This window comes from Salvelinus alpinus, chromosome 2 (assembly GCF_045679555.1).
Source record: "Salvelinus alpinus chromosome 2, SLU_Salpinus.1, whole genome shotgun sequence".
Classification (NCBI taxonomy): Eukaryota; Metazoa; Chordata; class Actinopteri; order Salmoniformes; family Salmonidae; genus Salvelinus; species Salvelinus alpinus.
Window position 1 is genome coordinate 68,883,500 of NC_092087.1, and position 14,833 is coordinate 68,898,332.

Below are 14,833 nucleotides of genomic sequence, written 5' to 3' on the forward strand. Positions count from 1 at the left end.
AATCCTTCCTCAGTAGTTTCAGTCCGCAGCACTCGGCTGGGCCTGGCTGGGTAGCCAGTGTGATGGCACAGCCTAATCATCCCCCATCGAGCCCTGTCAGGGTGGCTGCAGGCCGCTCTTAACATTTAGACACACTCACAGGCACATCGAACACACTCCAAGACCCTCACTCCTCGGCTTGAGATCCCCCCTTCTCCCTCTCTCTCTCTCTCTCTCTCTAGCTCTCTCTCACTCGTAAATGACCACTGGGGCCTATCGGGTTCTCTCTCTTCTTCATTTTCTTTCTCTCTCTCTCGCTCTCTCTGTTTTTCTTCCTCTCTCTCGCTCTCACTTTCTCTCTCTCTCTCTCTTTCTGTCACTTCTGGATTCTCTTTCTGTCACTTCTGGATTCACTAGGATGCCATCATGGCTAGAGGGATGTTGGGGTATCTCCAATGGTGGATGTCTAAACTCTCAGTCTAGCCTATACAGTTGAAGTCGGAAGTTTACATACACCTTAGCCAAATACATTTAAACTCAGTTTTTCACAATTCCTGACATTTAATCCTAGTACAAATTCCCTGCCTTTGTAACGATTCTCGTCCTCTTCGTCTGAGGAGTATGAAGGATCGGACCAATATGCAGCGTGGTAAGTGTTCGTCATATTTTAATAATAAACTGAACACTACAAAATACAAAAATAACAAAGTGAAATATAACGAAAACCGAAACAGTCCTGAATGGTGACACAAACACAAAAACAGGAAACAATCACCCACAACACACAATGGAAAACAGGCTACCTAAGTATAGCTCCCAATCAGAGACAATGATAGACAGCGGCCTCTGATTGGGAACCACACCAGGCCAAACACAGAAATAGACAACCTAGACATACAACATAGAATGCCCACCCACATCACACCCTGACCAAACAAAACATAGAAACATACAAAGCAATCTATGGTCAGGGCGTGACAGCCTTAGGTCAGTTAGGATCACCACTTTATTTTAAGAATGAGAATTGTCAGAATAATAGTAGAGAGAATGATTAATTTCAGCTTTAATTTCTTTCATCACATTCCCAGTGGGTCAGAAGTTTACTTAATTAGTATTTGGTAGCATTGCCCTTAAATTGTTTAACTTGGGTTAAACGTTTCGGGTAGCCTTCCAAAAGCTTCCCACAATAAGTTGGGTGCATTTTGGCCCATTCCTCCTGACAGAGCTAGTGTAACTGAGTCAGGTTTGTAGGCCTCCTTGATTGCACACGTTTTTTCAGTTCTGCCCACAAATTTTCTATAGGATTGAGGTCAGGGCTTTGTGATGGCCACTCCAATACCTTGACTTTGTTGTCCTTAATACATTTTGCCACAACTTTGGAAGTATGCTTGGGGTCATTGTCCATTTGGAAGACCCACTTGCGACCAAGCTTTGACTTCCTGACTGATGTCTTGACATGTTGCTTCAATATATCCACATAATTTTCCCTCTTCATGATGCAATCTATTTTGTGAAGTGCACCAGTCCCTCCTGCAGCAAAGCACCCCCACAACATGATGCTGCCACCTGCGTGCTTCACGGTTGGGATGGTGTTCTTTGGCTTGCAAGCCTCCCCCTTTTTCGTCCAAACATAACGATGGTCATTATGACCAAACAGTTCTATTTTTGTTTCATCAGACAAGAGGACATTTCTCCAAAAAGTATGATCTTTGTCCCCATGTGCAGTTGCAAACCGTAGTCTGGCTTTTTTATGGTGGTTTTGGAGCAGTGGCTTCTTCCTTGCTGAGCGGCCTTTCAGGTTATGTCGATATAGGACTCGTTTTGCTGTGGATATAGATACTTTTGTACCTGTTTCCGCCAACATCTTCACAAGGTCCTTTGCTGTTGTTCTGGGATTGATTTGCACTTTTCGCACCGAAGTACGTTCATCTCTAGGAGACGGAACACGTCTCCTTCCTGAGCGGTATTGCGGCTGCGTGGTCCCATGGGGTTTATACTTGCGTACTATTGTTTGTACAGATGAACGTGATACCTTCAGGCGTTTGAAAATTGCTCCCAAGGATGAACCTGACTTGTGGATGTCTCCAATTGTTTTTCTGAGGTCTTGGCTGATTTCTTTTGATTTTCCCACGATGTCAAGTACAGAGGCAATGAGTTTGAAGGTAGGCCTTGAAATACATCCCTAGTACACCTCCAATTGACTCAAATGATGTCAATTAGCCTATCAGAAGCTTCTAAAGCCATGACATCATTTTCTGGAATTTTCCAAGCTGATTAAAGGCACAGTCAACTTAGTGTATGTAAACTTCTGACCCACTGGAATTGTCATACAGTGAATTATAAGTGAAATAATCTGTCTGTAAACAATTGTTGGAAAAATGACTTGCCTCATGCACAAAGTAGATGTCCTAACCGACTTGCCAAAACTATAGTTTGTCCACAAGAAATTTGTGGAGTGGTTGAAAAACGAGTTTTAATGACTCCAACCTAAGTGTATGTAAACTTCCGAATTCAACTGTATATATGTCCAGGCTGGAGTATCACTGGTGTACTAATGTAATACTCACTTCCAGTTGTTCATTCTCCTATTTCTAAAAAGGTTCTACCTGGGCCAAGATTACCTTCTGCCATGTAGATCATGCAGAACTTGAATAACCTCTGTAGATCATTTTAGAAACCTCCACAGAGCTCAATAATCCTCATTCTCCTGTCGATACTGTATGGTTTGTCACCTTGTCCGAAAAAGGTTCTTAAAGAGGTCTTTGGGAGTTTTTCGCTAGGTGAAATGGTTTTTCTTGCAACCAAATGGCTTCTACCTCGAACCAAAAAAAGGATTATCATACAAGGTCTGCCGAATAACCCCTTTTGAACCCTTTTTTTCTTAAGAGTGTGCCTGCCTTCTCGGTCTGTCCGTTTGTCTGCTCACTCAACATGTCTATCTGCCTACCCAGCCTGTCTGCCTATCCTTGCCCAGTCTGTCTGTCTTCCCAGCCATGGCCGGTCTGTTCTTCTCACCCCGTCTGGCCCTCCATCACCAGCACCACTCTCTCACTGGGCCTCTTCCAGACCCCGACAGGCAACACAAATGGCGTCTGTGGCGCTCCCTGCCAGACACATGATTAGGGGTGGTTAACATTCGCCATCAGAGGTGCGATATTATAGCGTACCAAGACCAGGGAGTCGCTCCCTTTCTGCCAACTAACCCCACCTGGCTGCCAGTGAGCCAATACATCACACCAACGATCACATACGTCCACACAATAGACCAACGGGAGCTTTTTTATAGTCTCCTTTTTGCTCTGACAGTTGACGTTCACAATATTTCCTGCTTGTATTGTTCTGGTGCTTAAAGGATCCGAGCTACCATGGAAGGAGTAGAAGCCGTTTGAACGCCACGAAGAGCGAGGGGGTCGTAAAACCGCGAAAGGCGCGGTCAATATTCAGATTGATGAACTGGTCTAATCTGGTGTGGCCGTGTAGTCAGAGAGGGAGAGAGAGTAGAGTGCGATGAGAGAGGTAGACGGAGAGAGAGAGAGACAGATGCAGAGAGAGGAGAGAGTGGGAGGGAAGAATAAGAAAAACACGAATAGAACATTGTCAACTGTGAGTCAGCTGACTGTTCAAAAGTCATGACTGTTACCTGCCTCTGATGTCCTGAGCTGCTCCGTAGACTCCCAACCAATTACACTGCCTGTTCTAAGGAGAGTGTTGAGTCATCGTGGCTCTCTCCCCTGATGTGTGGAGAGACGTGAACGACTTGCATCGTGACTGGTGAAGGCTGCTGTTGCCGTCTGGCATAAAAGCCATTATGAATGAGTCATATGTGTTTATTCATTTGAGAGCTTTGTGATGGTCCCTATTATGAACGACTGAATACCAGAGCCGATGCTTCTTGAATAACCGGAATATTGAAGGGTCAATAGAGATATTCATCAGTCACAGTGGCACATTTGAGTCTTTTTTTCCCATAAGAATGTTCCCCAACCAGGAAATGATTAATTTCGCAATTGAAAGTAAGGATTACTATGTGGGTGAAGGATTAAAATTATAGATTTGAATAAAAGTCACTGATCTGAATGACAAAGAACTCCATTGGCAGCTACTTGTTTGATCTTCCAAATTGTGATAGTTTATAATAGTTTAACAGGTGTCATTAATTCCACCTAAATTAGCATATAAATGGTGCAAATATTGTGTAAATACCATGCTATATTATCCAGTTCAGTTAGTCAACGCCGAAGCCAAGACTTTGTTCTCCTGCTTCAACTCTCAAACATTTCTTCATCCCTTCCCCCATATGTCGCATCCACCTGAGACTCCTCCTGATTTACCTGTCTGTACAGTCCCTTTCAGTTCTAAATCCCTTTTATTATTCTTATCATTCTCCACCATTACATGTTTGGACAATAAATTCCTCATTCTTGGTCCCTTCCTCCTGTGTAAACCCTCATGTCTTCTCTCCATACACTTCCCGAGAGTTTCTTGGTCGTAATTTAAGCTCTTCGTCATTTGATCTTTGTCAGGTTTCTTCTCTCTGACACACATAAAGTCAGTTTATTTCCTACGTGTAGGCTAAATGTCATCTTACTCAGATGTCACCCTGTTGTATAAACAATCCTGTCACTACATACTGCCCCTTTTGTACACTGCCTAGCTCTCCCTGCTCTCTTGCCCACATCCCTTCAAACAGATTCATACATGCAGCAACGATTCCCTTCAAAACCTCTGACCCGAATGCCCTCCTCTTCTTTGTACCTACCCTGCACCATCCCCTACCCTTGTTCTGAGGGCCATCCTTTTCATTTCTGACCAACCATGTCCTCTATCCTTCCCATTGCTTAGCATAAATCATCGTTCTCTCTCTCCCATACCTAATGTATGTCATTGGATCCGTTAATGTAGACCTAATGTAAATGTAATGTCTGTCTGTTTCTCAAAAGCCGTTCCAGAGCGCCAGCCGGTCCAGAGCTAACACACCTGATTCAACTTGTTAATAAACACAATAATAAAACCTCTGGAATTTTAACAATATAATATGGCTATTAAACCAGAATAGAAAACCTGTATGGTTCTACAAAGACCATTTGAGATGATTGAGAAAGGTTCTCTATAAAACCATTTTCCATAAAGGTTCTATAAAGAACCATAAAAATAGAGTTTTACATAGCCCCAAAAAGAGTTCGAACCATAGCAAAATCTTTTTTTTGGTGCTATATAGAACCTTTTTTAATGGTTCTTTCTAGAACCTTAGGAAAGGGTTCTTTATAGCACCATGCAGGTTTCAATTAGAACCTTATGAGCATTGTTCTTTATAGAACCGTCAAAAAAAGGTTGGTTACAAGCCAAAGAACCCTTATGTGGCACTATATAGAAGCCTTTGTTTTTAGTGGGTATGTTTACTTTTGTTCATTCATTTTGCTCAATACATTTAGTTGAAATCCCATTTGACATATGTAGGCTATGAAGTACATGTCAGGGGTTCAATTAGTTGTTTTATAAAAGCTTGACGTATATAATAGAGGATGTACTTGAAAGGAGGGCATATCACACTACAAGTCTTCTCAAATTCTTTATACAATCTGGCTGTTCATCCCAACAACCATGGCAACTATAGCTTAAATGAAATAGATCCCTCAGTCCATTGTAACCTATTTGGTATACCTTGTGCTGTCAGGAACATAATTCTCTATCAAGACAAATGAATGACTTTGAAAGCCTTTTATGCAAACTGTAATTTAAAGTTAAGCGAAAATTGTGTAGGCTATTTGCAGTCTCATGTGTGGTCATCAATCTATGTAAGAATGGAAATCTCCAATAAAACATTGAACCTGAGTTTCACATAGGGCAAGATGAATCATGTGTTATCTCTGTGGGTTAGAGGTTCATCATGTGATGTCTTCCTAATGTCCCTAATAAACATCGAATTACTGTAGTTTTGGATTGACTGGTTGCATTTATGACATGCTGCAGGCCTAGTCTATGATATAATTGTTCCTCAGATTTGTCATTTAGTTCCCTTTGCTGGAATTCTTTTCTAAGTGACATTGAGCTTTTAGTTACTGAAAGGGTCAGTTCATATGTCGGGGTTATTCTCCGAACTGAATGAGCATCGTATGGAGTTCGCATGGACATGATAACATATTAATAGGACTGCACGTGCATCACGTTCCCTTGAACCTTTGTAACATGTGCCACGCGCAATTTGAAAGACAGTGAAGTGGAAATTGTGTGGTGGTGTCCATTTTTATCATTCCAACCACAGCCATTGTTAAATCTTTAACTGATATGGCTCATAACTTGTTATATTACGCAAAGCCTAAACAAGATAGGTGATACGACAGTCACAGCCTTTTGGTGACATACAAATATAATTAATTCCATGCGCATATCACGGGTCAGGTGTCATTGGAGAATACCGTATCTACTAAAATAGAAGGCAAAACTTCGTTTCAACCACGCAAATGGTTTTCATCAAAATAAGTGTATTTGAGTATTGTGGCCCTTGCAGTCAACGTTATGGCTCATTATTTCGAAGAAGATTGCGAATGTTATAGAATTGCTGTTTTATTGTGACCGCTCAAAGCTTGCTCCTCGAGCCACAATGAGAATGGTTTGTGGTCTTTCCTTTGAACCTACTGAAAAATAATGAATGTTTTGATAGCCAGCGTGAGTATGGGAGTGATTTTGTGCGCAAATACTCTGGTGAATCTGGTCGTTCAACTCGTTCATTTGATATTTCTCTGGCGTTTTTAGCTCATTGCCTTATAAGGAAAGGAAGTCGTGCCTGTCTGCAATAGGCTGAACATTACCGCCTGCATGAACTGTTCTCCTTTAACCCTTGCGCTGCTGAATTTTATTTACGTTTAAAATGATACTCGACGCTTGCGCCTTTATACCGAAAACATATAACGAAATAAATAACAATATAGACAAATACCAATACTTTTACAATGTGTAGGCTTATACAATATAACAGATCATTTGATAAGCCAAATATACGTGCGTGTGTGTATGTGTGTGTGTACGCGCGCGCGCGCGTGTGCAACCGTGCGTGTGCGGCGACTATAGCGCACTTGTCAACATGTCCAACCTGTTTTCATGTTTCAAAGAGACAGCGGGCATAAGAGACATACGAACCACCACCAGCGGAAATAACTGTGCTGTTGTAAGGTGCAAAAAAAGCAAACGCACTTTTTTTTATATGTGCCAGAGGTAGGCCCATGCGTCTCTCGCCCAAGTGATAACGCAGAGTCGGATGGCAGAAAGAAACGAGGTGGAAGAAATGCCAACGGGGTTTAAGACCAACTGATGTGACCTACATATCTCTGACACAACCACGGGCCTTTGATGTGCAGAGAAAATTCACTAGATGCCCCGTACCGCGACACTGGCGCTCGGTAATGGCTCCACATATGACCTTGTATCAAGAAGGACAGATAATATGGATGGAAAGGGTAGATCTTTATGGAAAATGCCTACCAGCACGACGCATCCTTGCACATCCATTGGGTATGTTAGCCAAGTCACTAAGGCGAATAGGAAAGCTCACGTTTATGGACTTTCTTTCAAAGATCCCTGTGTAAAGTCTTTGGAAAAAGATGAATAATAATATTGGAAACACATATTACAGTCATCACAATCATATGAGGGTGATGATGGTTATTATTAGTATAATGTGTAAATTAGATTGGGGAGTGATTAATACGATATTCTATACCTTAATTAGCTCCACATCGTGTTTCAGTGTGCATAATGTTTGTTTTCTATTGGGGTTATATGCTCAAGGTACCATTTATTGATCTGTATCATTCAGTTGTGGGCTACATCGGGCCTACCAGATCCATAATGAACTCTTACATATATTTATTTTGGAGTGGGACCCCAAAGTTGCATTTCAGTAGGCCTATTGATGATGAGTCACTCACACAATGACATTCCCTTAATTTATCCATCGGTCTCAGCCTTAAGGAAACCAGGGCTGTGTCCTTTAGAAATATCTAGCATACACTTGTAACAATTGTGAAAACGGTAATGAATACATTAACAAATAGGCTACATTAATTCAAATAGATCGAAGGAAATGGGCATGGAGCATAGGCAATGGCAGCCTTGATTCCTTTTTTCATGATTTGCATGACATGCGTAAAAGGCAGTAATTGCGTAAAAGGGAAATATTCAGTTACAATTCCCAATTTGACATATCATAACACATTATTATCCTTTTCATAGCACCCTCTTGCAGTTCCATTTCACCCTACACATCCATGGGCTAAAAGCATGAAACTGCCCCAGCCCCCAAAAGCGCCTCCTCCTCCTGACGTCACATCAATGGCTCTTTGCATGAACTGTTTTCTGCAATCCCTTCTCGTGTGCAAAGCAAAACGTATCGCACTGCCGCTGCCAACGAATTCCGACTAGAGTGAGAGGGAAAGAGAGGGAAGATCGGAGTGAAGGGAAATCTCCCGTATCAATTTGAACGACGGAAAAACAGCACAAAAGCGGGCAGGGTGACATTTTCTACAGCCTTTGGAAGAGAAATCTTCCCCTTGCATCGAAAATGGAGCTACCCGCCGCGGGAGAGCACGTCTTTGCGGTGGAGAGCATCGAGAAGAAGCGTAATCGAAAGGTTTGAAAACACTTGAAATATATGATTGCTCAATATCCACAAACAGGGTTATTTGGTATCGCTATGCAATATATTGCGTAATTGATGGAAGTAAATTGTGTTGTTGTTGTGATTTTGCAGATAGACTATAAAATGTCAAAGAACCGCTTATAATCAAATTAACCAATATGTTCTCTCATCTCCGTATAGGGGAGGATGGAATACCTAGTCAAGTGGCGAGGATGGTCTCCAAAGTAAGTTAGCTTTGAAAATACTATAGCCTACTTTAGTACTACCTTAGTAATGCAAATTCATATTTCAAGTTTTCAAGTGTGTGTTGGTGTTTGTGTGTGTGTGTGTGTGGCGCGTGCGTCTTTGCGCGCGTTGAAGCGAATGTTTGATTCGATCGATGGCGCTTAGGATGCCATCACTAATGTATGTGTTGAGCGAAAATGAAGGTAACGTGGGGTAACTAACCCCCAAGAACATTTTCTAGTAATTAACTCTTAAAATCTTATTTAAATTAAATAAATCTAATAATTAAGCAAAATGGCATTGCACATCTCACTATTAATGTCCTCACTATGAGGTTTTGATTTAAGGTTCCTCTCTTTATTTTCACACCAAATCACACCCAAATCATCCTACAGTATAAAGAAAATGACTGTAACTCAATGAAGTTATTTGTAGATGATTTGGACTTGCAATATGATTGCCCTAATGGTATATCTATAAAAAGTTTATAGATCTAACGTAATTTGAATATATATATGGGGAGGCAGTTACCCCGGGGGCTTGTTACCCCACGTTACCCTAATCACCCACATGATTCCCATAAAGGAACCGTTTTGCTTGTGTTGACTTTCTGAAGTATACTTCCTAGCAATTATTAACACTTTATAATGACCTATTTCCAGAGTATAGGCTACACTTTGCTCTTACTTTATTACATATCTATCAATAATATGCATAATGTTTAGGTTTTGATATAGCCCTATTTGGTCAAGACAGACTGCTAACTGTTAACAGCTAACCTGATTACAGAAGTTGCCTAGCTACTTTACAACCTATTCCGTCAGCGACCAAGCAGATGACGGCCACATTTGATATATGGTTGTAGTTTGGTTGATAGAAGGCGACCTCTGTTGATATTAATGTCTCTCTCTCTCTCTCTCTCTCTCTCTCTCTCTCTCTCTCTCTCTATCTCTCTCTCTCTCTCTCTCTCTCTCTCTGTCTCTCTCTCTGTCTCTCTCTGTCTCTCTCTCTGTCTCTCTCTGTCCTACTTTCTGTCTTAATAGATATAACACATGGGAACCAGAAGAAAACATTCTCGACCCGCGACTGCTTGACGCTTTCCAGAACAGGTGAGTTTGACAGACTCGATTTGACGTGCCGACCTTGTGTAGTCAATGGGGGTGGGGGGGCGCTGCTCTGTGCGTGTGCGCGCACAGCGCACCACTTCTATCCCGTGGTGTGCGTAAAATGTGCCCTAATTGAATTACATTTTCCTATGGCAATGTCAAAACTTTTCAAATCCCTAAAAAGGGCATGATGCAATCACAAGTAAAAACTTTTTCTTTTTTTTATCTCAATAGGCCTACAATAGCAGTAGGCCTACAATAGCAGTAGGCCTACACAGTGACCACACAAATCGGATTGAAAACATTCTTGAAAGATTGCGTATGACTGTTACAATTTTGTGGTCGGCCATATTGGACAATGAATTGTCCCTATGTGATATTCTTAGGCCTATAATAATAGATTGATTGATTTTAGTTTGCCCATACCACAATAGGCTATCATCTTTCACAGGCTGTATGCTTATGCAGACACCAGGGCCAAATATTCCTTGACAGCATGCTTTGTCTTGTCCCCCATCCCCGCTTCATCTCACCATGTATTGGATGAGGAAGGCACTGAGAACAACATTAGACAAAAAAGTGCCCTAGGCTTCTAATTATAGGCGATATTCCTGTAACAACCGTAGAAGCTTCCGCTTGAAAACACCGTTGTGCCTTTTCAAGATGTCTTGTTTGCTGGACAGGCGTTACTGTTAACCGGTAATTGCTAAACCTCCCGTGGGGGGGTTTTCTGGACGTGAACACACAACTACAACTGCACTATGGCGCAAAAACCATGCAGTGACTCGGCCTGTCGTCGGGATTGCTGTCATCCTCTCCCGGCGTGTGCGCACACCAGCTTTTAACAGAGACCGGTCACTCAGTAGGGAAAATGTTGACGGAGGGCGGTGTCTGTTTTCGCCATTATCTCTGTCTCTGAACGGGGGAGTTTTTATTGTAGCTAATTACGTGACTCTCCAGGGGCCTCACCGGGCAGAGTACCAGGCTATGAAAATATACTGAGTCGCCACGGTAATTAGATGTGCTCGAGGAGGAAGGGGGGGTGGGTTGACAGCAGTACTCATTGGGTATTGAATTACTGCTCTTGAGAAAGCATGGAAAACAGTGGACTATAGGAAAAGTATCCTATCCACCAGTTACATAGTCTATAGATGTGTAGTTCATTCAGACCCTGAATCTATTCCATCCTTATATGGATTGAATGTTGAACTGGAAAACTATTCATTCCATGTGGAAATTATTTTTGTAGTAATACAGATTTAGTCCGGCCTAAACCATACATTACTTGACATGAGAAGGACTTTGATATGCAGCAACGCTTGGTAAACAAGTAATAAGGTTATATGCCTGTAAACTCTACACTACATTAAGTATGATATTTGTAATTCGTGTCTCATGGGTTCAGTTAGAGGATCTAGTGGTAAACATGGGGATATGACTGAGGGGTATTGCACTGATGTTTCATGTCACCAATTAGGATTAAATTGTGCATGGGATTTTCCCTTAAATTACGGCATTGCATTAGTGTATTTCATTATTGTTAGTACATCATCATTGCATTAGCAATGAAAGTACTTTATTGTGTGTGTAGTCCCCTTTTTGTAGTTAAAGTACTGGATTCTGACCTAAATACAGTTTAAATTCCAATAAGATTTGAAATATCAATGAACCCCCCCCCCCCTGCTGCCTAACTCTGTTACATTATGTTGTTAACTACTAAATCATGTATTATTGTGGATGGTTTGAGTGACATGGTGGTGTTTTCTCTCTTTCACAGGGAGAGATACGAGCAGCTTATGGGATATCGCAAAAGAGGGCCAAAGCCAAAGCACCTGATCGGCCAGGTGAGTCTTCACATATTTTGGAGGGTGACAATTAACTCCTTGATTACTATACATTTGATAAAATACATGTTACTATTAATGTTACTGTAAGAGATTACGAGTAAATCTTTGCCATCCAGCACTAAGACCAACACATTATTTAATTGAGACAGGCTTTATAAGAATTCTAAGTCCTTTATAAGACTACAGAATAGGTGTTAAAATCTGAATGACTATCATATAGATTAGGGGCACATGCTGTTGATAGACTGGGTAGATTAGGTCTCCAAAATCTCTTCAATCTTAAAGCAGTGACTGAAAAGTACATCTAGACATCAATCACAAATCGAAAGAGCAAAAGGAACCCCCTCTAGGTAGTGTTTTTTCCTCTCAGGGCGGTGTTGGTGGTAACACATAGGAGGAAGTCAGTGATGGGGCACAAAGCAGTCTATGGCATTCCTCAGAGCTGAGGTCAGAGCGGCTATAGGAGCCACTCTGAAATGTAACTCTGGTGGCCAGGAGGGCGGGAGGGCTGACAAAATATGTATGAAAGGCCCTCACAGAACTAAACACAAGTTTCGAACTAAACACAAGTTTAGGGCTCAGGACTCACTCAAAGGTCATCTAGAGGGCACCATTTGATGATGGCATTTTTCTAACCTTCATTACAGAGAGAAAGTCAGTCAGATAGTCATGTCAACAAGTCCGCTCTATCAGTTAACTAACAGCTGTGTTTTTCTCAGGTCCCGTCCTTTGCCCGGAGATCCAGCGTTCTCTCAGGCCTTCAGGAGACCACCCTGGACGAGGACAACCGGCAGAAAGTGGACCCCATCCAGACACTGCGCTCGCAGACCCAGCAGTACCAGCTGAACAGCAAGAAGCACCACCAGTACCAGCCCCTGCTGGCCAAGGAGAGGGAGGCCGAGCAGCAGGCCAACGGAAAGAAGAAGCTCTACTACCAGCTCAACAGCAAGAAACATCACCACTACCAGCCTGACCCCAAGATGTATGACAGCACCCAGTGCATGAAGCCCAGGGAGGCCACCAAAGCTCCAGAACTGCCCACCAACCACAGCTGGAACCTGCCTCCTGCGCTGCAGCAGAAGTGGGTCCGGGACAAGGACTCTGGCTGCCTGAGCAAAGTCAAGGATATCACCATGGAGCTAAAGAAGCTTCCGGCTCACCTCAACGACCACAGTGGCGAATCGGAGCAGAGCAAGGCCACGGCCAAAGAGGACGCACCGCTGTTGAAGGCCAACGATGTCAGCGACAGCAAGCTGAAGATTGTCAAGAACAAAAACAAGAATGGACGCATCGTCATTGTCATGAGCAAGTACATGGAGAACGGCATGCAGGCGGCAAGGATTAAAAACGGAGATGTGGAAACACTTGACGAACCGCAGCCGGACAATGATGATGATGCTGCAGAAAATCAACTTGAAAAGATGAGGCTCGTCCAGAAACTGGGTCTCACCAACGGATTCGCGAAAGACTGCAACAAAGACGTTAAGTTACACGTCCTCAACTCAGGATCTAACGGATCTAACGTATTTAAGTGTCCTGCTGAGAAGGTCGACTCACCCAAAATGGAGCTTAGTGCGACAGAGCAGCCCCTGAGGCTGACCACCAAACCTAACCTTGCCCCTTGGCCCTTTGAGATGGGAGTTCATAGAAGGACTCAGCCAGTAAACGGCTCCTCTCCAGCCCTGAAACGTCACCTTTCAGAGGCAGACAAGGGCGAGGACCGGGGTGGCTGTAAACGGTTTCTAAACTCCCGGAGTATCAGTGCACCCTGCACTGTGTCCTCACCGCCTCAGAGCAACTCCATGGACCAAAATGGCCACCATAGCCACAATGGCCACCAGGACTATGACTTCCTGGAGTCTAACCAGGACGAGCCCATGGACCTCAGCTGTGTGAGGTCCAGAGGGGAGGCTCCAGTTCCCACAGAGACACAGGTGGCTCCTTCTGCTGAGGAGGAGAAGACTGCAGAACAGACAAAACCGCCATTGGCTATCACAACAGAACATACTGTGGAGGAGGAGCCTTTTCCTTCATTCAAGCCTTTCCTTGGGAATATAGTCATCACGGATATTACAACAAACTGTCTCACGGTGACATTTAAGGAATACGTTACAGTGTAACGAAGCTGAAAAAGACGATCTGAGGACGAGGGACTAATAGCAAATGTGTGAATATGTACAAATGTGTGTTGGAACATATTGGTATTTTCAGATGTTTGAATGTAAATAAGAGCCCTTACAGTTTGCATTTAGTGGGGTTGAGATTCATTTTGTTTCGGGTTCCTAACCCTTCTATAATTTGTATGTACGTAGCTTTGGCTATCATTCTCTAAATGAGCCCCCGAGTTCTTGTCATACTTGATGATGTAAGCTTCTAATTGAGTTACAAACTACTTTAGTATATGCTATTTGACAAATGGTATCAGGGCTCAGTGAAAAAGCACTTACTCTTGTAAATAATTATTTACTTTTTATAGAGGCTTTATATCCGTTTTGCTTTACAGTCTTTGTTTAAGGTCTATATATTGAGAAAGAAAAAGTCTATATATTGATTATTGGTAAATGACACCCTCTTTCGGTTTATTTGCCTGTGTGTGGTGTTTGTGCACGCAAGTGAATACGTGTGTGTGTCTGTGCGTACATGTGTAGCGAGGTTGCAAAATGATGGGCCGTGTTTGCACATGTGCAGTACTAGTCAAAATTTGGACACAACTACTCATTCAAGGGTTTTTCTTTATTTTTACTATTTTCTACATTGTAGAGTAATAGTGAAGACATCAACACTATGAAATAGCACATATGGAATCATGTAGTAACCAAAAAAGTGTTTTAGATTTGAGATTATTCAAAGTAGCCACCCTTTGCCTTGATGACAGCTTTGCACACTCATGGCATTCTCTCAACCAGCTTCATGAGGAATGATTTTCCAACAGTCTCGAAGGAGTTCCCACATATGCTGAGCTTTTCTTCGACTCTGGGGTCCAACTCATCCCAACCCATCTCAATTGGGTTGAGGTCTGGTGATTGTGGAGGCCAGGTCAT

The 14,833-nt window shown here is 42.6% G+C and overlaps 1 protein-coding gene across 1 annotated transcript; it reads left to right on the top strand.

The window, feature by feature from the left end:
• Window positions 1-8,404: 8,404 nt before the first annotated feature.
• LOC139567534 (E3 SUMO-protein ligase CBX4-like) lies at window positions 8,405-14,609 on the top strand. Its single transcript, XM_071388871.1, has 5 exons — window positions 8,405-8,605; window positions 8,795-8,838; window positions 9,883-9,948; window positions 11,723-11,789; window positions 12,512-14,609. The coding sequence occupies exons 1-5, from the start codon at window positions 8,537-8,539 to the stop codon at window positions 13,910-13,912; spliced, it is 1,647 nt and encodes a 548-aa protein (XP_071244972.1). The 5' UTR covers window positions 8,405-8,536; the 3' UTR covers window positions 13,913-14,609.
• The last annotated feature ends 224 nt before the right edge of the window (window positions 14,610-14,833 follow it).